Source organism: Megalops cyprinoides, chromosome 1, assembly GCF_013368585.1.
Source record: "Megalops cyprinoides isolate fMegCyp1 chromosome 1, fMegCyp1.pri, whole genome shotgun sequence".
NCBI lineage: Eukaryota > Metazoa > Chordata > Actinopteri > Elopiformes > Megalopidae > Megalops > Megalops cyprinoides.
Window position 1 is genome coordinate 47,974,165 of NC_050583.1, and position 24,046 is coordinate 47,998,210.

Consider the following 24,046-nt stretch of genomic DNA (forward strand, 5'->3'; position numbering starts at 1 on the left):
CTGCAGAGCAGAGACTGTGAGCTGGAATTCCAGCCAGGTTGCTGCTGTTGCATTCTTGGGCAGGGAGCACAGTTCAAATTGCTGGACTAAAACAGGATGTTGGAAGATCTAGAGCTGTAAGCAATCTAAGTCACTCCGGATAAGCGTCTCCAAAGAAAATGATAATAACAGTGAGCCACTGAGCATTGTTACCCTGCAAAGAAAACAAAATCGACCCCGAGGGTAAACACCTGTAATTTCCTACAAGTGTATGTGTGTGTGTGCAGGAATAACCACATGGACACACACAAAAAAGCACAGTTTTTCAAACCAGCGGCAATAACCGCACGCCACGCAGCACCCTTAAGCCATGGCCAAACTTACGTCATCCCGAATGGAAACATTACCTCCAACTCTGAGACGTCGCTAAGAAAAGAGCAGAATCAACCCATTCATCTCAAGGCGAGCCAACTTTCTTTTTACGCACCAAGACGCGCATTTCACTGCCCGTGCCACCCTATAAAAACCCGCAAGTATGCAGCAAAGTAAACAAACACATTGCAAAAAGGGCTGACTGGAGGGCCGTTTTCCAGCTTTTCCACAATATGCGATAAATAACCAGCGCCTTTAAGTAACGTCTCTCGGCTTAATATTGTGGTACATCCCACTTTGAACAGTGCACTTCTGTGATAGATAAACAGGCGAGATGCTGAAAAAGCGCAATGCTCCACCATTAGAGACAATCTCAGCAGTCTTTACACAAACAACACTTTGCTACTCCCGAGAATTTAATTTCTGCAACAGCCACGCAAACCAGGCCACATGGATATTGCGGGCTGGCCAGTCAGGCACTAACGAGATTGTCTCGTTTACTCCCCCAAAATCTATTTACAAACATTACGCTGAAAACAGTCAGAAAGCAATCAGTTAGCCAGCTATATGCGAAGATTTTTATGTTGATACAAATACACCGATGAAGCGTTTGCTACGCGACATACGGGTTTAATTTTGAAAGAAGCAAACAGTAGCAAGACATGATGACAATTACAGACCCGCATCATGTGACACATTCCAGCACTTTGAAGATGGCTGGCTGGCCGGCTAACAGGCTTCCTACCTGGACTGCTAAATGCTAACTGAAAATAGATGCAGAAACGTCCTGTTTCAGGAGCAACACAGCAGCTTTTACTGATCAGCTAATTAGTGTGCGTGACGCGTGTGACGTTCTTCTATCATAGGGAATAATTTAAAGACACAAAAGGTTTACCCGATGACTATCTGGCGATAGTGGCTATCTTAGACGAGCTGGTCAGTTTCAAACCCAGTCCAGTAGAAAATTCTTGAGCACAGCTGGCTAGATCTGTCCAGGTTCTGGATGTCATGGATCTTGAATCAAGTATCTTGCGGGACAGATCCTTGGCTAAAATGTGTCACTTGAGCATCAAGCTCGCTAGTTGGTTAAGTGGCTAGTTGGTAAACCGTACATGCCAGAAATAGATCAAGCAAAAGAAGGACCAAAACAGTAGCGAGCAAGCTGGATGCGATCGGCAGACTTGTCTGTATGCAGCAGGTTTATCTAAAACGATCAGAACCCGTACTGTCAAAAACTGAACGATCACAGCTGTGTTTGGGTGTCGTAACGTGTTAGCCGCTTCTGGGGTGTGAGAGCTAGCCACCGCGCTACTGTACTTTGGAGGCCTGACCCACATTTTAATCCCAAATCTTGTAAATCCACGATGTACGCCGAACTAAAAAAAGACTTGTTTGCCCAGTTTTTTATTTCTGACAATCGCATTACCCTTAGCGACCCGTTAAAATCTTAGATCAACACATAGCTAGCTCACAAGCTATTCACTGCGCTTCGTAATAATGGCACTCTTGCATTTCAAAAATCTCGGTTGACATACCTCCGACCCGGTACATGTTGGCCGCCATTGCTGCCCTCCTGGAGTGTTAAAAACAAAGCAAAGTATAAACTAAAAAATAATAATAAATAAATAGATAGTTAAAATATTTCTGTGCGGATTCCCTATAAAACACCCTTATGTGAAACGGTGTGATGGGGGAAGCTCAAAGTGTTGAGCGGGGATATATTTAAAATGCCCCCCCTCCCTGCATTCGGAGTACAATAAAAGCAAGTCGCACGCGAAAACCCTTCAGATCAGCCGGAGCTTCCTGGTGGGGGTGGAGGAAAGGGAATGGAGAGGGCGAACACACACTTACGCACACGCACGTCTGAACGCGCATGCACACACACGCACATACACTTTTAATTGCAGAGCGCAATAATATGTGTCACTCCATGGAGGGAATTTTTTTAGGTAGGCTATACACCTTGTAAAGAAGCTACTTCTGCAAGGATGGTACTGTGCGGAAAATTCTCCGCGGTGGTAATCATGGACTTTGTACCGGCATTTTGATCACAGTAACTTACACACAATGCAGAAAAAAGTAATTAAGGTGGATAATCAATAAATGCAATGTGAATTATCCTGTAGTCTGATGCTATGGTACAACGAGTAGCCTCGTTAGAAAATGCATTAATATTCATTCATTTATCCCAGCAGACCTGGATGATCAGTTCAATGTAAATTGGGCTATTCACTAATGCAGCGTTTCCCAAACCTCTCCTGAGATTATCTTGTGTTTATTTTATTTTGGGCAATACTGTGAAATAGTCACAGGGGCACTGATTACTCAACCTAAGGGTTTTGAGTGTGGTTTCCCTGGGAGTACTCTGCTAATGCACCTTGGAATGGGGCACAAATTGCATGCATATGTACATGCATATGTGTCCATTATGTGTATGTAGTACTGCATTATTATTACTTTATACCAGCGTTTCCCAAACCTCTCCTGGTGTACCCCTTGTCCTGTATGTTTTAGATCTCTCCCTGCTCCAACACAGCTGATTCAAATGATCAACTCGTTATGAATTCCTGAAGCTGCTTAATAACAAACTGATCATTTAAATCAGCTGTGTTGGAGCAGGGAAAGATCTAAATCCTGCAGGACAAGGGGTCCTCTAGGAGAGGTTTGGGAAACGCTGCACTAATGAAATGTTTTGGCACCAACATAGCCTTACCATCCACGTACTGTTAGCTCTTTCAATACACACAGAGGTGGATACGCCGGCTTCAGAAAGTATGTATTTGTTCTAGCCATTCACTAAACAAGGTGATTTCATTAATTAGCTCCTCTACCTGGCTGAAGAGCTGTGCTAATTAAATTCAGCTGGTGTAGCGCATGGGTGGAACAAATACGTGGCAGGACTTTTACTTTCTGAAGCCGGGGTGTCCACCTCTGAATACACACCACAGTAGAGTACATGAAGCAAATTAAAACCGTTCTTTGCTGTGCAATTGTTTGCTGTTGAGATGTGGATGTTTGGCATCGTTACTGAATTCCACCTGCCCACGAGCTTTCACTCAAGGCCGGTTCATATCTAATGTCCATCATAATTACGTATGTTATCGAGTGATCTTTTTGCGTCGAATGAAGGAAAAGCCATGAGCTATGCTGGCTAAATCGTTTATTGATTACTTGATAATGTGAGTGGCCAAGTCATTTACCATGTGGGCGATACGACTAGCAAAGAAGTCGCAAAAGGGTAGCTTTTCGATCTCTATTTATTGTGCTGCTGTATTTGAAAGTCTAAGTTTTCCGGTAAGACCAAAAGTTACTCTTCCCTGACCGGGAATCGAACCCGGGCCGCGGCGGTGAGAGCGCCGAATCCTAACCACTAGACCACCAGGGATAGCTGAAGTCAGTTGCCCAAGCCATGGTTTTTAAACTAGATGTTATATGACAACTATCGTATAATATTGATGATATTACATGCTTAATTTAAGCACCTCCCATACAATATTTTTCAACTTCACAAAGTATTCTAGACACATGAAACAATGCAGAAGAAATAAAAATGTGTCTGCTCTCTTGTAAGACGCCAGCTGGCGGTTTTGTGTCTCTTTTTTTGCCTTTTACCAAAACGAACACTGAGGTGAGTTTCCCTTTTACCTGGGCTGTGCGGTTTCGTGGTTTAGACCTCTTTGGTTTACGGATGACGCCACTACGGTTTAGGATTTTTGGACCAGACTTTAAATCCTGAATCTAACGTCCCGCGCCCCCATACTAGTGAGCGGTGAGGCGTGCCAGATAACCCGGGGCAGCGGATGTCAAACACGCGGTTCACGAGTTTTCTTTATTAGCAGAGGTTGTCTCTATATGAGGGGAGAGGGTCTTTGAAAATGTTGTGGTGAAAATGGTGAACCACATGTAGTCCATTGTCTTTTTTGCATGAACAATGTCTCAATGTCTCAGTATCTGTGATCCAAGCAGGAGCGGGAGTAGGCCTACGTCAGCTCACAGGGAAGGCGAGAGTTGAACATCTTTTGTCCTGACTTCTTAAAGCAGCACTCACAGGAAGTAGGCTACACTATGTGGACAAAAGTATTTGGCCACACCTGTTTTTCAGGGTATGGGCTAGGCCCCTTATCTCCAGTGAAGGGCAATCTTAATGCTTCAGCATACCAAGACATTTTGGACAATGCTATGTTTCCAACTTTGTGGCAACAGTTTGGGGAAGGCCCTTTTCTATTCCAACAGGACTGTGCCCCAGTGTACAAAGCAGGGTTTGATGAGCTGGGTGTGGAAGAACTTGACTGGCCCACACAGAGCCCTGACCTCAACCCCATCGAGCACCTTTGGGATGAACTGGAACGGAGATTGTGAGCCAGGCCTTCTCGTCAAACATCAGTGCCTGACCTCATAAATGCTCTACAGAATGAATGGGCAAAAATTCCCACAGAAACACTCCAAAATCTTGTGGAAAGCCTTCCAAGAAGAGTGGAAGCTGTTATAGCTGCAAAAGGGGGACCAACTCCATATTAAAGTATATGTATTTGAATACAATGTCATTACAGTCCCTGTTGGTGTAATGGTCAGGCATCTGAATACTTTTGTCCATATAGTGTATATGGGGAGTGCCATTTTGAAAATCCCAGGAGGGCATTGGTCATTAGGTTTTATGTTTTTTATTCTGTCTGCTATGAGTGTTGAGAAATGTACTTGTAAAAAGTAATTCAGTCAGAAAATAGAAGCACAGTAGATGAATTAAGTAAGTGAAGTAAACCAGTAACATGAGGAGTGATTGGTGGCTAAGACTCATTCAAGGTGTAGGCTAGCCTGTCTCCTGGTTATCTCAAAGCTACACCTACAACTGTCAGCGTCACAAAAAGCAAATAACTGCAGTAGAACTGTAAACTAACATTATCATCTGTCAAAACAGGACATTCTACACTGTAAAACTACAATGGATTTGGACATCTAGAATTATTCCGCACCGACGAAATGCATTGCGCTTTACCATGAAACACGTAATTTCTTTCCAGTGTAATGCGTTTACCAAATCTTATAACTGATGTTATTTACGCCGTTTATGCTGACAGAGTCCTTTAATTAACCTGCAGTAGGTTAATAGGTAAAGAATTCATTCAATAACTCAAATGTGCAAATTGGTGAGGTAATATATTACACTAAGCTATTGGAGAATGTGATCTTTGGTCATTTAAAGGTAAATGTCTTGTACTGTACCTCAGTACCTTTGGATAAAAGCTTCTGCCAAATGAATGTAATGTAATGTAAAATGGGTTGCCCCAATGTAAAAAATGGTTTTGGAAATCCTGGAAAGTATACAACAACTGAAGACGCAGAACTACCGTCTTCTCCGAGTTGCATAAAAACGTGCGCAAATTTACCCGTTGGAGATGGCTGGAGGGGTGTTGCTCTGTGACATCACTGGAGGGAACTGCCCTCTCGGGCTGCGTTGGGAAACGAGCGAGCAGAGCTACGAACCACCCTCACAGTGCACGCTCATGAAGTGCAGCGTTGGAGTCACTTTCTATATCCATTGCGGGTTCGTAATCGCGTCTGTACCTGCAGTAAATGATGCGTTACTTTTCATCGACCACACTGATGATCGTCGCGTCTCGGGAAACACACATGGTTACCTGAAACTGGACTTGGAGAGGGGGAACAGGATGACGGTTACTTTTACATCGATCTACAAAAATCCCCTCTCGGTTTTGTTTGCTTAGATCACGAAGGGGGCAATCAGTGCCCATGAGAGCTCCAAAATGAAGTTTGGGAAGAGCATTTGCATCCTGAACGTGGGTGGCACCAAATACGCCTTCCCAATGGATGTGATAAAGGATTTTCCTCTCAGGAGGGTAAGTCGGCTGCACAACTGCGTCTCCGAGAAAGAAGTCTTGGAAGTCTGCGACGATTACGACCGGGAGCGGAACGAGTTTTTCTTCGACAGGCACTCCGAAGCCTTCGTGTTCATCATGCTGTACGTGAAGTCCGGCAAACTGAGATTTGTCCCGCAGATGTGCGAACTCTCCTTCTACAACGAAATGATCTACTGGGGACTGGAGAGCTCTCATCTGGAGTTCTGCTGCCAGCGTCGTCTGGACGACAGGATGAGCGACACTTACACCTACTTCTCAGAGGAGGATATTAAAACGGAGGAAGAGTCGAGGGACGAGGACGACCTGGACAACCCGGCTGGTGCTGGGAGGGGAAGCGCCAAGTGGCTGGAGAGGATGCGCAGGACTTTCGAGGAGCCGACATCGTCCGTAGCCGCTCAGATTCTGGCTTCGGTCTCCGTTATTTTTGTGATTATGTCCATGGTGATACTGTGCGCCAGTACTCTGCCGGACTGGGATACTGCCAAGAACAACAGCGTGGAAGAGCACAGGTACACTGAGAGTTTAGAGCAATGGATAGAGTAGTTTTCTGTCTGTCTTTTTTTAAAACTCATTATTCTTTCATACCCTCTTCTCTTAAAGCAGCTAGTCGTGAGCGTTATGTGCAAAAACCTACATGGTTCAGAATAAACATGAATGTAGGCCTATTTTATTACACTTATCTTTATTATTTGAATAAGACACGCCGCTATTGGAAAGCTGGGAGAGAAAGGGAAGTAAGAGAGAGTACTGTTTTGGGGATGAATTTTAATCATTCTTTTTGAGTGTCATCACGTTTAACAGATTTATGCATTTATACCAGTACAATAGTTCTCTTCAGCAATTAATTGCATTTGTTGACTGTCGTGAATGTCATTGTCGGTTGTCGGATGTTCTTTTGTCTCGTTTTTGTGTCAGAATACTCAATTGTTTTGTCTTGTTTTTCAGCACAAAACAGCACAAAAGAGTTCCACGTCCTCAAACATACTGCTTCAGATGATTAATCGCGGCGCGCGCGAGCCCTAGGATACTTACATCCAGATAGTCTTCCTCGGTCGCATCAGCTGCGTGCGTTTTATTGAATGCCTTGAACAGAACGCCGCAAATGAGCTGTCAGATTTTTAAAAAAGTTTTACACTGGAAGCACATTGGAAAAGATTGAGCATTTTATCTTGGAAATATCATGTCGAATGAATAATGCAATGGGATCATTAATTACGTTTCAAAAATGATTATGATTTTATTTTCGTCCAGTCTTGAATGAATTGCTCATGGTAATAACCACTTTGCAGCACGGGACATAATCAAGCCTGTAGTCAGACAGACCAGAAGCACCGAAGCGCAACAGAAATCAACACAGGAGAATTGGATCAATTAGTCACTCCAGGAAATGCGGAAGATAGCTCCAGGGACACGATTCATCGTCTGGCTTACCTACCAGATGGATGTCCGCTGGTAGCATTACTTTTAAAATGTGTGATTAATTCAGTTTCTTTTGCCTAGGCAGCGTTGTAGAACGACACCACGCTTCTCGGGGTGCGCATGAATCGGGGAAAACAAATCAGTGGTGTTGAATTGAGATGGGAACTTGAATATACAAAATAAATAACAATAGCGCTTTCGGAATTTTTGGGTCAGGATCAACTGGAATAGATTGGGGGGTGTTTAGACTTTCAGAGGACGTCTGTCCAAGGTGCTGAACCGTGTCAAACCGCCGTGAGCACGAGAGGGCTGGCCTGGCAGGCGAGCCGTCGGAGGTTTGGCTGATCGAATGCTTTTACAGTTGGAACTGGCTATCGGTTTTAATCAAATCGTAATTTTCCTTGACATGCTGGAAGCTCGCCCCCGAGACTCAAATATCAATAGGAGGATCTCTAATAATCAGCTATAACATGAACTGGAGCTTGTCGATTCCCAATGACTTAGCTACGCTTTATTTCAAAAACTAAAGTGGTTTGATTTACATGCTTTGATTGAAGATTAAAGTGATTTTTTTTCAGTTAAACATTTCGGCTTCGCGAGGAAAGGCCTACAATGTAGTCTATTGACTCAAACTTTTTGTGGGCTTAAACACAGATTTTGTTTGGTTTGGCCCATTCAGGATTAAACGAAACAGATATCCCTACATTGAGCCTATGTCATGAAAAAACAGGCCCGTCTTTTAATTTCGATTTGGTCGGAGTGAATCTGGTTACAAGAACTGCCCCGAATGACACGTAGGTTACTAGCAGCTGCGAAATATTCCTCCATAATTATTCAAGATAATATGCATATGTTACAGGGGAGATGCAAGAAATGTCACGCTGTTCACCAGTTTCCCTGTGTATATTTGTTTTTAAAGAATAATACGTTTTGTACGTATAATTATTATACTTGTAGTGTTCCTTATTTTACATAAAGGCTGTAGCTAGCCATTTGCTCATTTTTCAAACTGCTCATGTGTAGAACAGCAACAAAGGTTGAAGTTGTTTCCGTTGAATGTTATTACAGTTATGAATGACTTGCTTGGCAGAAACTCATACGCAGAGCGACTTGCATAGCTTTGATAAATTATCCATTTAAATCATTGGACAGTTACTGCACCACCGTTGTTTTCATCACACAGTCCCCAAACCAACTCTCCACCAGGAAGATATTTGCATTACTGAGGCATCATGTTGCTTGAAAAAGAGTCACAACTCTATAGTAATTACCTTGCAAGCTCAGAGGCACTAATTAACCACACAGTACAAATCTAAATGTCCATGTAGTTCCTTGTTTTTTTTTCTCATTTTCAACAATATGTCTGCTTATTATTGAACCCCTTGTTCTTTGTCTTCAGTTCTTTAAAGTTAGTCAAATAGCACCCCTACAGAAAGAGAGGCTGAAGATAAAATAAGGCGAGAAATGCTGGTACTGCAGCAGTGAGCAGACTGCGGCAGGTACAGCTGATTTAGGGTTTTGAATACCAGCCATCCCAGATAACCTTCAGGGAGCAGAAGGCGCACATATGGACAACACTTTCTTTAGTGGCTCATGTGGAGAAAAGGTGTAATTCAGTACACCCCCCTTCCAAAAAGGTTACTATGCGTCATGTTTTAGAGTGAATACAAATGATGATTCAAAACCCCAAAATATGGTTTTCAAATAGCCAGAAGAACCTGATCAGAACCCTGTATTTTTATGTCAGTTGAGGAGTCACTAATATAAGAATTTCAACAGTTTGCGTGTCTGTATGTATGTGTGTGTATGTGTGTGCATGTGTGAGTGCGTGCATGCATGCGTGCGTGTGTGCATGTGTGTGTGTGTGTTTTGTAACAACTGATGGATTTGCCATGTAAAAACTGGTTAACATATAATCGTTTTGTCATCACATGAAAAGATGAAGACAAGAAACATACACTTGTACATGAACATCTCATGTTGTGTCTGGAATGGAATGAGGCACTGTTTTTTCACTGTCTGTTTGAACTTGTCTGTGTTTTCCCCATCACTGCCATGTGATCTGGTCCAAGGTAGGCACTGTGTTTGTATAATGCTATTTCAAAAGCTGGATATGTGTGTGAGAGCCAGGTAGGTGTAGCCTTAGCTTTCATCCAATCACAGCACAGAGACTGGAGTCTGGTGATTGGCTGGAGTGAGGCACATTTAAATCACAAAAAGGTCTGGACTGTTAGTCATGAAATGCTGCACAAAGCCACAAGTGTCAGACATACAGTCTGTTTCCCATAATTTCCTGGGGTGTGGTTCACAATACAGGAATGACACAGGGATATTGTCTGATCCAGTGTTTCTCAGTCCTACTCCTGGAGCCTGCCTGTCCTGCATATCTTATATCTATTCTTGCTCCAAACACACCTGATTGAAATTAGTGTGCTTAACATGTTCTTGATCAGGTGTGCTCAGCTAATCAAAAGTGCCACTGATGAGTTCAGTCAGGTAGGTAGAGCAGGGAAAGATGGAAAATGTGCAGAGAAGGGGGCCCCAGGAGCAGGATTGAGAATCAGTGGTCTAATCCAACCCATGTCAAAATCCGCATTGATATGACAGTTAAAAACCTAAGATTATCTTGTGTTTATATTATTTTGGGCAATACTGTGAAATAGTCACAGGGGCACTGATTACTCAACCTAAGGGTTTTGAGTGTGGTTTCCCTGGGAGTACTCTGCTAATGCACCTTGGAATGGGGCACAAATTGCATGCATATGTACATGCATATGTACATGCATATGTGTCCATTATGTGTATGTAGTACTGCATTATTATTACTTTATACCAGCGTTTCCCAAACCTCTCCTGGTGTACCCCTTGTCCTGTATGTTTTAGATCTCTCCCTGCTCCAACACAGCTGATTCAAATGATCAACTCGTTATGAATTCCTGAAGCTGCTTAATAACAAACTGATCATTTAAATCAGCTGTGTTGGAGCAGGGAAAGATCTAAATCCTGCAGGACAAGGGGTACTCCAGGAGAGGTTTGGGAAACACTGCTTTATACAGTACATTACACATCCTAGGGGACAATTAAACCAATCACAAAAATTTTATCCCTAGGAAAAGACAAAACAAAACAAAAAATAGATTAATTTAAGGCAATATTTCAAAAAAAAAAAAATTCAATAGATTTGATTCCTCTGTAAGAATGAACTTTTCAGAAATACATTAAGTCCGCACTCAAGATCTGCTTTGAAACATGAGCTGCACAAGCAGCATGTCGGTAATTATACACAGAAATTAGATCTATTCTTGTCGGTCGGCATGCTGTGGAAGCTGTATGCTGCTGCTTCATAAATGGGTTGGTTGGTCAGGTCTCTTGGGGGGGGGGGGCTCAGCTCAAGGGGCTCCCAGGCGTTTGTTGGCGGACTGCAGCTCTTCATGGTTCCTGCCCTTGCAGCCTCCTCTCCACTCTGGTCTTGTGTCATTACCCCTCCCCATCCCTTGCACATGCTCAGTACAATGTCGTGCACCCATAGCCACACCCCCCCCTCCCCCCCAACACGCCCCTGCTTGATCATGGAGATGAATACTGTTGGCCTACTGTTGGCAGTCATCTGTGGTGTTTCCATGGGGAGGTTTTGAAAGGCTTGAGCCAGACCAGCATCAGAAGTAGGCTCCAGTATGTGCCAGGTTTGTTGCGCCCAAAACCACGATTTCAATTAGCGATGCCCAAAGGTGAATATGCGTCAGCTGTAACTTGAGCCAGAGACATGGCATGAAAGCACTACTAATGACAGAACCCAGCCCCAGCCAACCTCCAAATACATATACTGAGCAGCTGCAAGCCTATTTCCCTCTTGAAACCCATAAGGCCTAGTGACCCATTTGGTACAGAGCGTACCGAAGGTCTGGTCCTTATAGGGTGTGATATCTGCATGGCTACAAGGTATGGCCGATAGCCTTAAACACTTACAGCACAGTAACAGAACCGTGGCCCTTGAATACAGGCGAGTGTTCCTCAAAAAGCAGATGAATATTTTGGATGCTGTGCACTGGAGGTGGTTAGATGTCCAACACTGTTGAGTGATAAAGATTTACCTGATGAGATGCATGGCTGCTCTTAGTGAAGTCGGTTTTGTCTTACCCCCCCTCCCCAAACTCCCTCCCCCTCCCCAACCCTGCCCACACTTCCGCAGGATCATCGAGGCAGTGTGCATCGGCTGGTTCACGGCAGAGTGCATTGTGCGCTTCATCGTCTCCAGGGACAAGTGCGAGTTCGTGCGGCGGCCGCTCAATATCATCGACCTGCTGGCCATCACGCCCTACTATGTCTCCGTGGTGATGACGGTGCTGACGGGCGAGAACTCGCAGCTGCAGCGGGCGGGCGTCACCCTGCGCGTGCTGCGCATGATGCGCATCTTCTGGCTCATCAAGCTGGCGCGGCACTTCCTGGGGCTGCAGACACTGGGGCTGACGCTGAAGCGCTGCTACCGCGAGATGGTGATGCTGCTGGTGTTCGTCTGCGTGGCCATGGCCATCTTCAGCGCCCTGGCCCAGCTGCTGGAGCACGGCCTCGACCTGGAGGCCAGCAACGAGGACTACGCCAGCATCCCGGCCGCCTGCTGGTGGGTTATTATCTCCATGACGACCGTCGGCTATGGAGACATGTACCCCATCACCATGCCCGGCCGGGTGCTGGGCGGAGTGTGCGTGGTCAGTGGGATCGTGCTCCTGGCGCTGCCCATCACCTTCATCTACCACAGCTTCGTGCAGTGCTACCACGAGCTCAGGTTCCGATCCGCCCGCTGCTCCAGGAGCATCTCCACGGAGTTCCTAAACTGACCCACCCCCACCGGTCAGCTGGTACCCCACCTCTCACTTGTTAACTGGTTCCCCATTCCTCACCAGCTAACTGGTTCCTTACCTCTCACTAGCAAACCAGTTTCCCAACTCAGACTGGCTAACCGGATCCCCAGCGAGTGGCTTACTGGTTCCCCACCTCTCACTGGCAAACTAATATCCGGCCTCTGACTGTCCTGATCCACGCCCATACTGGAGACACCAGAAGAGACACTGAGAGAAATGTACTGGGGACATGAACAGAGCCTTCTTAGAGCCTTAAAAAGGATTTCTCAATGACCTCCTCAACAGATCATTTCCAGGACTAGGGAATCCTTTTCTGATAACCTACCTTTATGTCATACCATACAACACGGCCCCCGATCATGTGTTATTCCTCTCCCCTTGCCACAAGGGAGCACCATATAAAGAACCTGTCTCAGTTTTTGTGCTGTGACTATGAAGTCTACTTCTTTTCTCATCTCCCTGCCCTGTGATCTATGTGAACTGTAACATAAGGACATCAGGACCTGGTGTGAGCTCCTCTGCTGATTCTGTTTTAATGTTTCTTCTGATAGTGAATGAAAACTGAAATTTTGTCAATGGGCACATATTGTATTTTAACAGTCTCCCCACTAGGCTGGATTGTATAAAATACATCAAATTCCAAAGGTATTACAGCTAAATCCAATATCTGCATGATATGCTACTGCACAAATGCACACTCTGAGAGTGGTCCAGAACACTCTTTGCTATGGCACCACTTCCTGTGGGAGTGTGTTTCTGAAATGGACAATTACTTCCACCATCTGCTAGACATGCTCTGACACCTTATATACGTCATCTAATTAGATTCTGTAGTTGTGTAATCTAGCTATCGGTCACCAAGGCTGAACAAACTCTTCCCTGTGTCCTCTAAATGGGGTGCATCCAGAAATATTCACTTCAGTCAAGATCACCATGGTGCACCACCTTACTGAGCCAACGTGGGTGTGAACGTTCCTCAGGAGGTGAGAGAGAAGATGAAGGAGAGAGAGAGAGAGAGAGAGAGAGAGAGAGGGAGAGAGAGAGAGAGAGAGAGAGAGAGAGAGAGAGAGAGAGGGGCCAGGTAGGTTGCCACTAAGTGACAAGGTGTCATGGAGAAATGGATGGTTTGTCTGACACTTCATAGTGCAGGTAGAGATGCTCAGGAAAATATTCCTGCACTGCTTAGAAAATGAGAACTGCTGATTGAGGGCTACAAAATCTAAATATATATGTACATAAATATACAGTAAATACTCTAGATCAATTCATACTTCTTAAATAGGAACAAAAAAATTGAACAGAAAAATTGTACAGATTGTAATCCATGCCAGAGGAGGATTTATGAAATACTGCCTGCTGGCATGTGAGTAGATGTGGCCTTCATGTTTTCTGGAACAAAAGTCACCATTCGTTATTCATTAGTCATTATTATTAAAATTCAATATAACCTTGCTCTGTGCAATGCTATTAAAATTAAAGTATAAGGTTTTTACATTTTTAAGCAAAAACAAATGTTCTGATAATTTTTTATCAAATCATTTTGATTTTTTGTTTCTTTTTAATCAGATATTTGAATAACTATGCAGGTTACTGTATATTTATATGGGAAGGTGTGTGTGTGTATATATATATATATATATATATATATATATATATATATATACATATATATATACATGTATATATATTCCTGAATGAAGACATAATAGAGTCTGACAGTACTGGCAAAGCTGTAGGTGACCTCACTGGGCAGTCCTTGGTGGTGTTAGCCGTACCATCCCCCTCTCCTCGACTCGCTGTCACGGCAGGACTCAGTGGCTGTGCGACATGTTCCTGTTACCTCTTGAAAAGAAGGGTGTCATACCGTCTCTCTCTGATGACATCACTCATGACAGTTATCCTCCTCATTGCTCTGATCCAGAAACATTCATGTTTGTTTCTGCTGTGATCCGCCATGCAACACCAACACAACAACAGCTGAGATAAGTTAGAAAACTAAGCCATATTGACAGCCATGTTGAATGCTCTCTCTGAGCAGAAGTTATTCTGTAGCAAGTGAGTAAAATGTCATATCAAGGAGGAAAGGGTCTTGAAAAGCCATTGTAGATCCAATAAAAATGTGAGTGCATACAGAGTCTAATGTTCCTCACTTCTCTGATCTAGAATTGGTGGTATTCCTCATTGATCTGATTTAGGATCAGTAATGCCCCTCATTGCTCTAATGTATTTATTGACGATGCTTCTCATAGGTCTGATCCAGAATCATTGATGCTCCATGTTGATCTGCTCTCTGTGATTTTCTTGGGTTTCTTTTTGTCGATCAGAGCTTGCTAGCTTGTCTCTGCTCTGAATAAACTTGGATTTTGCCAGTTGAAGGTTGACATTAAGAATGTATGTGTGAAACAACATGTGCAGAGGATTATGTTCAGAATAAAGTCTCCACAAGGATTTTTAAAGCACCTGTGTCATTTTCATTCCTTTGCCTTTGTCAGATTGTCCCAACGATGGATATATGGAACAACATGAGAGGTCCCGCCAATTGAAAGCAATAACTGCGTGGGTGCAAATACTGGCCAGCAATACTTTGTGGAATTGGAACAAACTATACCTTTTGACTTCACCTTCAAGGTCAACTCTACAGTAAACTTGCTATCACATGCTGCTGTGCTTCTACAACATTCATTCACACTTACTGTAGTGTGGGTCTCCTGAAGATGTGAAACAGGACAGATGAACCATTTCAGACAAAATTCTGCAGGCAGGAATAAGAATATAAATAATAAACAAAACAATAATATGAATGCACTGGATTTAAAGAGCACCATTCATGGTGCTGAGAGCACTTCATAGCATGGGGTGGCTCATCTCTACCACCACCAATGTGTTGCACCCAAGCTCGGTGATGCATGGCAGCTCTTTAGAGCTCCAAATCCCACTTGTCAGTTGAATGGGAGAGAGGAGAAAGCCTCCTGCTGGCTGACTAACGCTACTTCCTCTTGGAAGTAGCATCCAAGTGCCATTCAAGCACCAGCCAGGCCACTAGCCTCTTATTTTCAGCCATTTTTTGGGCAGGAGGATGAATGCTGGCTATCCTTTAAGGCTTCCATATCTGTATCTAACTGAAACTGCATTAGTATTTCTGGTGGACCAAGCACCTGCAGATATTTGGTATTTCCTTTTTAACAGCAATGTTAAACACACACACACACACACACACACACACACACACACATACACACACACACACACAAACACACACACACACACACACACATACACGCACACACACAAACACACACACACACACACACACACATACATGCACATAATGCATTTACATGCACACACACACACGTACACAGGCATGCGCACAGATGCATACATGTGCTCACAGACACACACCTCTGCACACGAGTACTGCTGCTGGATATGTCCTGTGAATTAATAATCACCTTGTTGTTGACTGTTAGCAGGTTGTCTAATGGGCCCTGGGGCCTTTCTCACAGATGGCAAAGTGCTAACAGGATTCTTTGGTCACATGTGGGCCTGTGGCTGCAATTCTAGTCATGTCACCACCCCAAAGGAGCACATTTACCCACAAAGCAAACCCTTTTGGAAAACAGGACATTTATATCCCTGCCAAGCTGTGAACACCAACCATGAGTTCAGAGACTTGTTAGTAACTGCGGCATGCAAGAGGACAGTGTCTGCCATGTTACGCTACAGCTTTACTGACAGCTTGATCTCCTGTTCCAGTGCACTAAGCCACTAACTGGACAGTGCATCAGATACAGTAAAACATAAGCAAGTCAAAGAAAAAGGCCACAGAGGGCCATCTGGAGTGCTCACTGAAAATACAAAATACTGTGGCCAGCTCTGTGGTAACAAACTGTGGTCTTCCATGCAAGTGTGTCCAAATTATTAGCCCCTAAATTGTTTCTTGTTGAAATAATGGACAGTAATTATGAACAGTTTATACAATGGTGTGTAATAATGAGAGCAGCCATAACGTGGTAGCTAAGAAGGTCAAATGAGGGGAGTGCATATCCAGGTATGTATGTATTTATAAACAGGCAACATATAGTCATCCCTTTTACGTCACTGCTGAGTGACGAATCCTCACGCAGGTCCTTAAACTCCCCACGAGCGGCGCAACCGAGAGCTGTGGAGACAGACGCTCCATTAAGTTAATTTTGGGATAAAATGTACTACAAATTCAGTGGATTCACACAGAAGCTGACGGGGTCTTCCCCGACGACCGCGTACAGCCCTCAGGTGAGTGGGAGAGGAATGTGCACGGTACATATTAGGAAAAGTTTTCAGAAATGATGTGACCTTCAGTCGGCATTAACGCCTGAATTCTTGTTAGCTAAGTGATCTCAGGATTATGGAACTCTGTAGATAGACGTTCGTGGCTGTATCTTCTATTACTAAATAGCCTTTGTTTATGAACATAAATAAGATCCATTCAGTTGGCTGGTAAGGACTTTCTGATTGAGTTGTGCAAAAACTAGAGCTAACTTAGCTAGACTTCCGTGTGCTGCAGCTAATGTCTTTTAAGTGTTGCTAGTTAGGCAGCTAGCTAGGTACTTGCTGTTGAAGTATTGCTGAACTATTGTGGCATTGAATTCACAGTTGATTTAAAACTCCTCCAATGACATTGAAGTCATTTGGCTAGCCAGACGTTTTCGTCTCATTAGATAGACGAAGTAGGTAGCTAACATTAATTTCTTAGCATCAATTAAGCAGAGTGGGCTACCTAGCTAGCTACCTAGAAAGTTAATGTTGGTAGCACAGCATAGGTCGATAACACCCCCGTGTCTTAGGTTTCTGGCTACTCAGGGTCGTTGATTGTGTTTGTCGTCCTTGGACAGTGAGTGTTACACAGAGCTTTGACCTCATCGCGATCTCTCGTCCTACTTAGAACCGGAAAAAATGCTGTTTTACGCTCCAGCAACTACGCTTTTCCTTGTTGGATTTTTGTCTTCCTATTTACAACCGCCATGTGTTTTTATTTTTTAAGTTTAAGCCACTCACGGTGATTGGTGTGTGAGGATTTTTGATGAAAGAGGTTGCAGTTCTTCCTCTTCTATAGGTGGTCTATGCTGCACCTCACAGATCATGCTATTACTGCCAATAGTAATTTAAATATCACCTCTCTTACGTTTAGTATAAGTTAAACAAAACAGGGAATGACAGTCATTAAGGACTCGTAGAAGAAATTAAAAAATATATGTCAGCTGAAAGATGTGTAAAAATAGACAACCAAAAATGAGTAACATGTTTAAGCAAGAAATAGAGCAGTGGAGGTGTGGGTCTGGCAGCCTTGATTGTGGACTGACAGGTTGGGGGACAAAAGAGAAGAACACTGTTGACTGTTTGAAAAGGTTGATGTGTCTGTTTTCAGTCTACAAACTGGCAGGTCGGTGGCAGGGAGAGAGGGAGGGAGGGAAATGGGATCACATAAAATGTAGGGGTTTGTTTGTAGGGCTCAGATGTCCTCTCTGGGGGGGTCATGTAAGGACATTCTGGTGTCACCCAGCAATGAATGACTGAAAATTAAAAAGTGCATATTAGAAAAAGTGAAAATTAGTTGAATATTAAAAAGTTAATGGCTATTATAAAAAAGACACACACATAATTATAAGAACTCTGAAAATCTTTTCAAACAACACCAATAATGGCCATAAAGGCTCTTATGAGTCTGCCTTAGGCACACTCTGTGCAGTGCGATTAGTGAATGTCTTTATTAAAGATTGCTTTTAAGTTGACACTTGTATAAAAAATGTAGTTGTATGCTTTCTTCAGCTCATTCTTAGGTTGGTCCGTATCAGTAATGTGTTATTTCCTGTTGTTAATTTATGCCCTTGCAGTTCTTATGATATGAACTATATTTATCTTTGCATGACTGCCTTATGAGTCACCCTGGATAAGTGCCACCTCCAATGTGTACGTGTGCGCGTGCGTGTGTGTGTTTCTGTGCATGCATGTGTTCAGGCATGTGTTGAGGTTCTCCTGTGTCTCTGCAGGGCTTAAGACCTTCAGTCCCCCCGGAGCCCTCCCCCATGGTCTTCGCCACCCCCACCAAAGTGGTGTCGGAATCTGGGTCCGTGGTGGAGTACATGGGTGTCAACAAAGTCCCTGACCTGCAGAAGTTCTTCCAGGTACAGGAATACACAGCTTTTTAACCTTTACCACAGTCAGTATTCCTCAGTTAACAGGAGGGCACTGGAAACTCATAATTACAGTGGTTAAATGGACAGCTAGCCCAAGATTGATACGCATATGCAGATCTAAATGGCAGACATATCTGAAAGCAGCCCCCAAAGTGGAATACAAGACATTTTTTGCAAGATGTTAAACAAGAAAAGACGTTATTTTTGAATGTTTTGAAAACAGGTTAAGCAAGCTGTTACACGAAAGAACAATCTTAATTTTAGCCTCTTTTGCTGTGATCTTGTTTATACTCCCCTTTAAGAGGTCTATTGGGGGTAGGACTGTGTTCTGTAGTGTGCAGTGTGTTTTGGGACGGCCGCATAATCCCCCCCGCCCCCTCTCTCTCTTACCCCCACGCAGACGGCGGATGGGGTCCCGGTGCACCTGAAGCGCGGCCTGTCCGACAAGCTGCTGTACCGCACCACCATGGCCCTGACCATAGGGGGCACCCTCTACTGCCTGGTGGCGCTGTACATCGCCGCACAGCCCCGCAAGCCGTGATGACCATCACCACGACAATGACTATGAGGATCACGATGGACGTCAAATAAAGGATCAACTGATTTCTGCTCCCCCCCCCCCCCCTTTAATTTATTGCTACAATCCCAGGGCAGAGACTCCACCCCTGAGCCCCCCCGCCCGCGCCTCTCAACAGTGACCTCTCACCAAGGACAAGCATAGTCTTCTCTAGCGTCTGCTCCACCCCCCTCCTGTGTGTGTGTTTGTGTGAGAGAGAGTGTGGATGTATCGTTTTTGGGGGGATGTTTTTCTCCGCTTGGCAATCACCCCTTTTCAAACAGGGGCGATAGGAGGCAGTTCAGTCAAATCAGAGCCACGCCCCCACGCTGTTTGTAATAATCCACAGTTTTAACCAGACACAGTTTTGTGTTTGATTTCTTATTATCTCACTGTAGGGTGGTTATTACAGAGTAATGGCTTCACTTATGGGGAATAATTCATTAATACAAAGTACAGTTAACTCTGTTGAATTTGAATTATGATTTAATTCTGCTGTGTCTGTAGGATTCTCTGTGTAACAGTGCTTGCTTCTGAATTGTTCTAACGGGTGACCATCTTACCATGTCTAGGACCACGTCCCTTCCTCTTTTGTAATCAGGTTTCCGCCATTACTGTAATGCATTGCTCAGTTCCGTGGACTCAAAAAAGTAAATGTAAATATGTACCACCACCAGCACTCATCTCTACATATAACACGCCCCTATGGGCTGCGACCAATCCCGGAAAGGGGCCAGCAGTCATGTGACTGGGCCTGGTGGAGTGTGGGTTTTTGTTGAGGGGCGACACGTGTGTCAGTCTTCTGGTGATGTTCCGGCAAGAGATCACATGATGTGCCCTGCTGTGTCAATCTGGTTGTATAGGAGAGGTAAATCTATTTTGTTTGTAAAAAAAAATTAAATAAAATAAATTCAATGCTCTCTGACATGCTTTTTTGCACTCTGGTAAACATATCTACAGGCTGGCTCCAGTGAGCACCCAACTAAATTGAGCCTTTTTTGGAAAAAAAATTGTGCTGGTTCATTACATTATTGTCATTTAGCAGACACTCTCATCAATAGTGACTTGCGTAGCTTACAGTTTTTACATTTTATCTATTCATACAGGTGGGTATTTATTATCCATTAAACCAAAGACAAAAATGTAATGTACACTGAAACATTGTGTGGAATTTCACCTCTCTCCTCTAGCCAAACAAAGATTAACCATAGGTTTTTAAGTGTCTAAGATTTTGGGGTATTTGGTAATAAGATATGTAAAGATGGAATACTGTTTAGTACTGATAATTAATCACTGCTTTTGAGCAGCTCTGACAACTGTTGCCTCCCCCTGCGTAATTTGACAGCCAGTCTGTCCGCGGTCGCGAGGAAGAGCCTTACCGCCGGAACAGTGTGGAGTGGAGCATGCCTTCAAAGGTGCGGGAGAGAGGGAGTCACATCAAGGAGTCCAACACTGGTGACCTCACATCTGAGCACCGTGACTCTTCATTGACAAAGTTGAACTGCCTCTGCAAGTCATTCAAAGGGGTTTGCACCTTTACTAAGATTAACTTCTTTTTTTGTTTTGGTAACTTGCACACATTAGATACGTTAGTCCTTGAGTGTGTACATGCATGCTTTTAGTGTGCAGCCAGTGATTTCCAAGCCTGGGCAGTTATCATGGCAACGGCCGGCTGGAGGTGTGTGAGTGCTAGCACATATTACATTACATTACATGCATTTAACAGGTGTTCTTATCCACAGCGACTTCCAGCACAAGAGAACAGAAGTATATTCAAGTTAAATGAGCAACAGTATCAGACCAAGCTAACAGCGTTCCCAGACCAGTGAGTGTGAGCACAACACCATTCGAGTGCGACCACAACTTACCTTGTGCTAACCTGAAAGTAGACAGCTTTGTGTTTTTGAGAGAAAGGGAAGGAGAGAGACTGGTCAATAATTGTGGACAGCAGATGGGTCGAGAGTCCCTTTCCTTCAGCAGACGTGTGACTCGCGCCTCCTTGAAGGCTGCAGGCACACAGCCTGTGGAGAGTGACAAATTCATCAGAGGGGAGATGAATGGGAGAAGGCTGGGAGCAGTGGTCTGCAGGAGAGGTGAGGGAATGGGATCCAGGGCACGGGTGGTGGATCGGACGCAAAGGACACTTCACTCTGCAGCTCGCAGGAGCTCAGGAAGGAAGACAGCGGTCACCCCCTTCCCTCCGTCTCCTGCTAAAATAACAATTGGTTTCTGCGCATCCTTAACGGGGAAACAAGGGTTACGCAACCCCTCACTCTGTCCGCGTGGCGTGTGTGTGTGGGTGGAGGGGGGGGGCGGGGGGGGGGGGGTTGTCTACCAGATCCAAGGACCACCAGATCATTTGGAGGCCCAGTTCATCGCCATGGCGGCGGCGCAAAGCGGCCGGCAGTGGTGTGATTCATCAGCAGCATGCAGCTCCCAGGCAGAGCAGGCCTGGTGTGAAAATGATTTGTCTCTTTGTGTGTGTGAGTGTGTGTTTTCTGTCCCTCCCTTAAGCCGTCAGCTTCTGGAAAACAATCAGCCAAGAGCTGAAAGGCTCCAACCAGACCTGAGATGTAGAGGATAGTAAGTGAGACGGTGGCTGTACGTAGTGTAGCAGAGTGCTAAGGAGGGTACCTAACCCAGAATTGCCTCAGAAAAAAATTCCAGCTGTATAAATAGGTGACAAAAACTGTAGCTAATGTAAGTTGCTCTGGAGAAGAGTGTCTGCTAAATGACAATAATGTAATGTAATGGATGCAAGAGCTTGGATTCACAAGAGTCAATAAGCACTTACAAACAGTAGGGCAACATCAGAGCAGCAACCTAGAGAGGCGTCCAATAGATAAACAATCTAGACATTCGTTTTCTGGCTCCATGGAGCGTAGCTGGGAGATAATCATTTGTCTGTGATGCTGCAGAGTTCTGCGACATTTGCCCCCTTACTTGCATGTGTAATAATCTGTTACCATGGTGACATAAAAGCCTTTCTCTTCTCCTTCAGCGTTCCTGACGTTTTTGCTGAGTTCCATTGGGGTGGTCAGAGCACAGCTTGGAAGGTTCCCTTGTGGTCCCAGGGTTTCAGTTGTTTTATGAAAACCAGTATGTTTTAGAACACGTGTTAACATGCACCTGAGGCTCAGACTGTAACCGAATAATGACAGTCTACTGGCTGGGCCATTAAATGTTTAAGCAGTCTCATTTCAGGAGTGTCAGGGGGCTGAATCTGATTTTAGGCAGATTACTGGACTTGATGGAAATTTGTAAAACGAAGCCCTCCAGTGTCTTTTTATGTCAAAGTCACTCTTCGTGTTCTACACACTCCCACCTAGATTTTGTATCCACCCCTGAAGCTGATCAGCTCATTTTCATATAAAAACCTTGTGCAGGGAGTCACATAATAACTGTAACGACTTTCACATACTCTGATTTATTTTACCACAATGAGCCCTGTGACAAGCCCTCCCCCAACAGACATTCACCCAAGATTACTCCTAATGTTCTCACAGTGTTGAAGGAATGTTACATTTGAGCTTGGCAGTGGAGCATTCATACAACTGTAAAGGGCAATCCTCTCTCTTTTTCTCCTTCTGTGAAATCTGCAAGGAGCATCAGACCCTGAAACTGTCAATCAGTTTGACGAGCTCTGTCATACTTTATGCCTGATTGGCACTTTGACTGATTGATTGGCACTGCTGTGGAGGCTGGGATTGATGAGACGGTTTAATGAGAAAAGAGGAGCACACAAATGTCCTTGCGTCTGTGGACGGACGTTTAGTGGGAGAGACCAGCTCCAAGCACAGTGTCCCTTAGTCAGCTGTTTGGCAGCGCTCACAAAGACCCAATAGTTTGCAAGTGAAAATTCCAGGATATAATCACATTCACAAAAAAATCTGTCTGTCTCCTTAGCTACTCATGAGCCTATTACCTATGTAGGGACCATGACAGAAACAGTAGAACAGGAACACTAGCCAGGGAACCCTGGCATTTTTCATTCATCTGTCCAAAACAAGAACTCTGACACCCGATGTCACGCCAGATCCTGCCCGAGAACAAAGTTCTTAGCCAAAAAGAAGCCAAACACAAAGCTTGCTGTAATGGCAAACTGGAGTTAGCTGTGTATTCGTTTTTGCTTCTTTTGGTCAGAAATGCATCTTCCTCACACAGCATTGCTACAATGGAAACAGCACAATGCTATTCTACTCAGAAACACTTACAATGTACTAATACTTAAGTTAGATAACTCTGCCATAATGCCCTGCTCTCCCATCTTGACGCAGGAACATGGGCAGTACTGGGTTCAGACACTGGGTGAGGTGCTATGGAGACTGGCAGCCATGTCTCCCCAGGCCCCCTTGAAAAGAACAGCAGCTGTGAAAGGGCCAGGGGGGTTAGGGGGGTTAGGGGGGTGGGGGAGCAGGGTGTGAGATTGCAGGACCCTGGAGCCCTTCTCACGCGTATGTGTGTGTGTGTGTGTGTGTGTGTGTTTGGGGGGGGGGGTTGTCTACCAGATCCAAGGACCACCAGATCAGCAGTGCTGATTCAAAAGTATTATAACATCAGACCTTCTCCCAAGATCTGTTGCACTCCTGAGTCCTTGGCACTATGACATCACAGATTCCCCCAGACATGCACACAAAACCAGGATCTCTGTTTCATTTTTCCTGTTCAGAAAAGGCCATCGCTTGAACACCTCGTTAGGTGTCACATCCTGCTGTTGTGAGGAACTGATCTTCTGCCTGCCTGCCTGCCAAGGTATCCAAGGACGGGGGAGTGGGAGGTGATGGTGCTGCTGGGGTGGCAGGGGGCCAT

General features: G+C 44.5%; 3 protein-coding genes and 1 non-coding gene across 5 annotated transcripts in view; 2 read left to right on the plus strand and 2 right to left on the minus strand.

Moving 5' to 3' along the window:
* The window catches only part of LOC118777439 (metastasis-associated protein MTA3-like), a 38,160-nt gene extending 36,005 nt beyond the window's left edge, over positions 1-2,155 (minus strand). Inside the window, exon 1 of the mRNA XM_036528337.1 lies at positions 1,887-2,155. Within this exon, the coding sequence (XP_036384230.1) occupies positions 1,887-1,914 (28 nt within the window). The 5' untranslated portion in view covers positions 1,915-2,155. The remainder of the gene's footprint in view (positions 1-1,886) is intronic.
* A 1,509-nt stretch (positions 2,156-3,664) lies between these two features.
* On the minus strand, positions 3,665-3,736 carry trnae-cuc. The gene has a single exon. It is a non-coding gene; the product is annotated as a tRNA-Glu (tRNA).
* Positions 3,737-6,113: 2,377 nt separating this feature from the next.
* LOC118792931 (potassium voltage-gated channel subfamily G member 3-like) lies at positions 6,114-12,785 on the plus strand. Of its 2 annotated transcripts, XM_036550796.1 has the most exons (4): positions 6,114-6,730; positions 6,835-6,847; positions 7,952-7,979; positions 11,835-12,785. In XM_036550796.1, the coding sequence occupies exons 1-4, from the start codon at positions 6,114-6,116 to the stop codon at positions 12,479-12,481; spliced, it is 1,305 nt and encodes a 434-aa protein (XP_036406689.1). In that variant the 3' UTR covers positions 12,482-12,785. The 2 variants fall into 2 exon arrangements, with proteins under 2 accessions (XP_036406689.1, XP_036406698.1); XM_036550805.1 differs by lacking the exons at positions 6,835-6,847; positions 7,952-7,979 and adding an exon at positions 11,769-11,771 and having other exon boundaries at positions 6,114-6,736; positions 11,836-12,785.
* Positions 12,786-16,612: 3,827 nt separating this feature from the next.
* Positions 16,613-20,116, plus strand: LOC118784511 (cytochrome c oxidase subunit 7A-related protein, mitochondrial-like). Its single transcript, XM_036538776.1, has 3 exons — positions 16,613-16,780; positions 18,535-18,669; positions 19,082-20,116. The coding sequence occupies exons 1-3, from the start codon at positions 16,709-16,711 to the stop codon at positions 19,220-19,222; spliced, it is 348 nt and encodes a 115-aa protein (XP_036394669.1). The 5' UTR covers positions 16,613-16,708; the 3' UTR covers positions 19,223-20,116.
* The last annotated feature ends 3,930 nt before the right edge of the window (positions 20,117-24,046 follow it).

What these genes read in the sequence shown, in the direction of transcription:
- LOC118792931 (XM_036550796.1), top strand. Translation starts at nt 6,114, where the DNA reads ATGAAGTTTGGGAAGAGCATTTGCATCCTGAACGTGGGTGGCACCAAA. An exon ending in CCTGGCAGGCGAGCCGTCGG is followed by an intron (nt 7,980 to 11,834) that starts AGGTTTGGCTGA and finishes CACACTTCCGCA; the next exon opens with GGATCATCGAGGCAGTGTGC.
- LOC118784511 (XM_036538776.1), top strand. Translation starts at nt 16,709, where the DNA reads ATGTACTACAAATTCAGTGGATTCACACAGAAGCTGACGGGGTCTTCC. An exon ending in CGACCGCGTACAGCCCTCAG is followed by an intron (nt 16,781 to 18,534) that starts GTGAGTGGGAGA and finishes GTGTCTCTGCAG; the next exon opens with GGCTTAAGACCTTCAGTCCC. An exon ending in ACCTGCAGAAGTTCTTCCAG is followed by an intron (nt 18,670 to 19,081) that starts GTACAGGAATAC and finishes ACCCCCACGCAG; the next exon opens with ACGGCGGATGGGGTCCCGGT.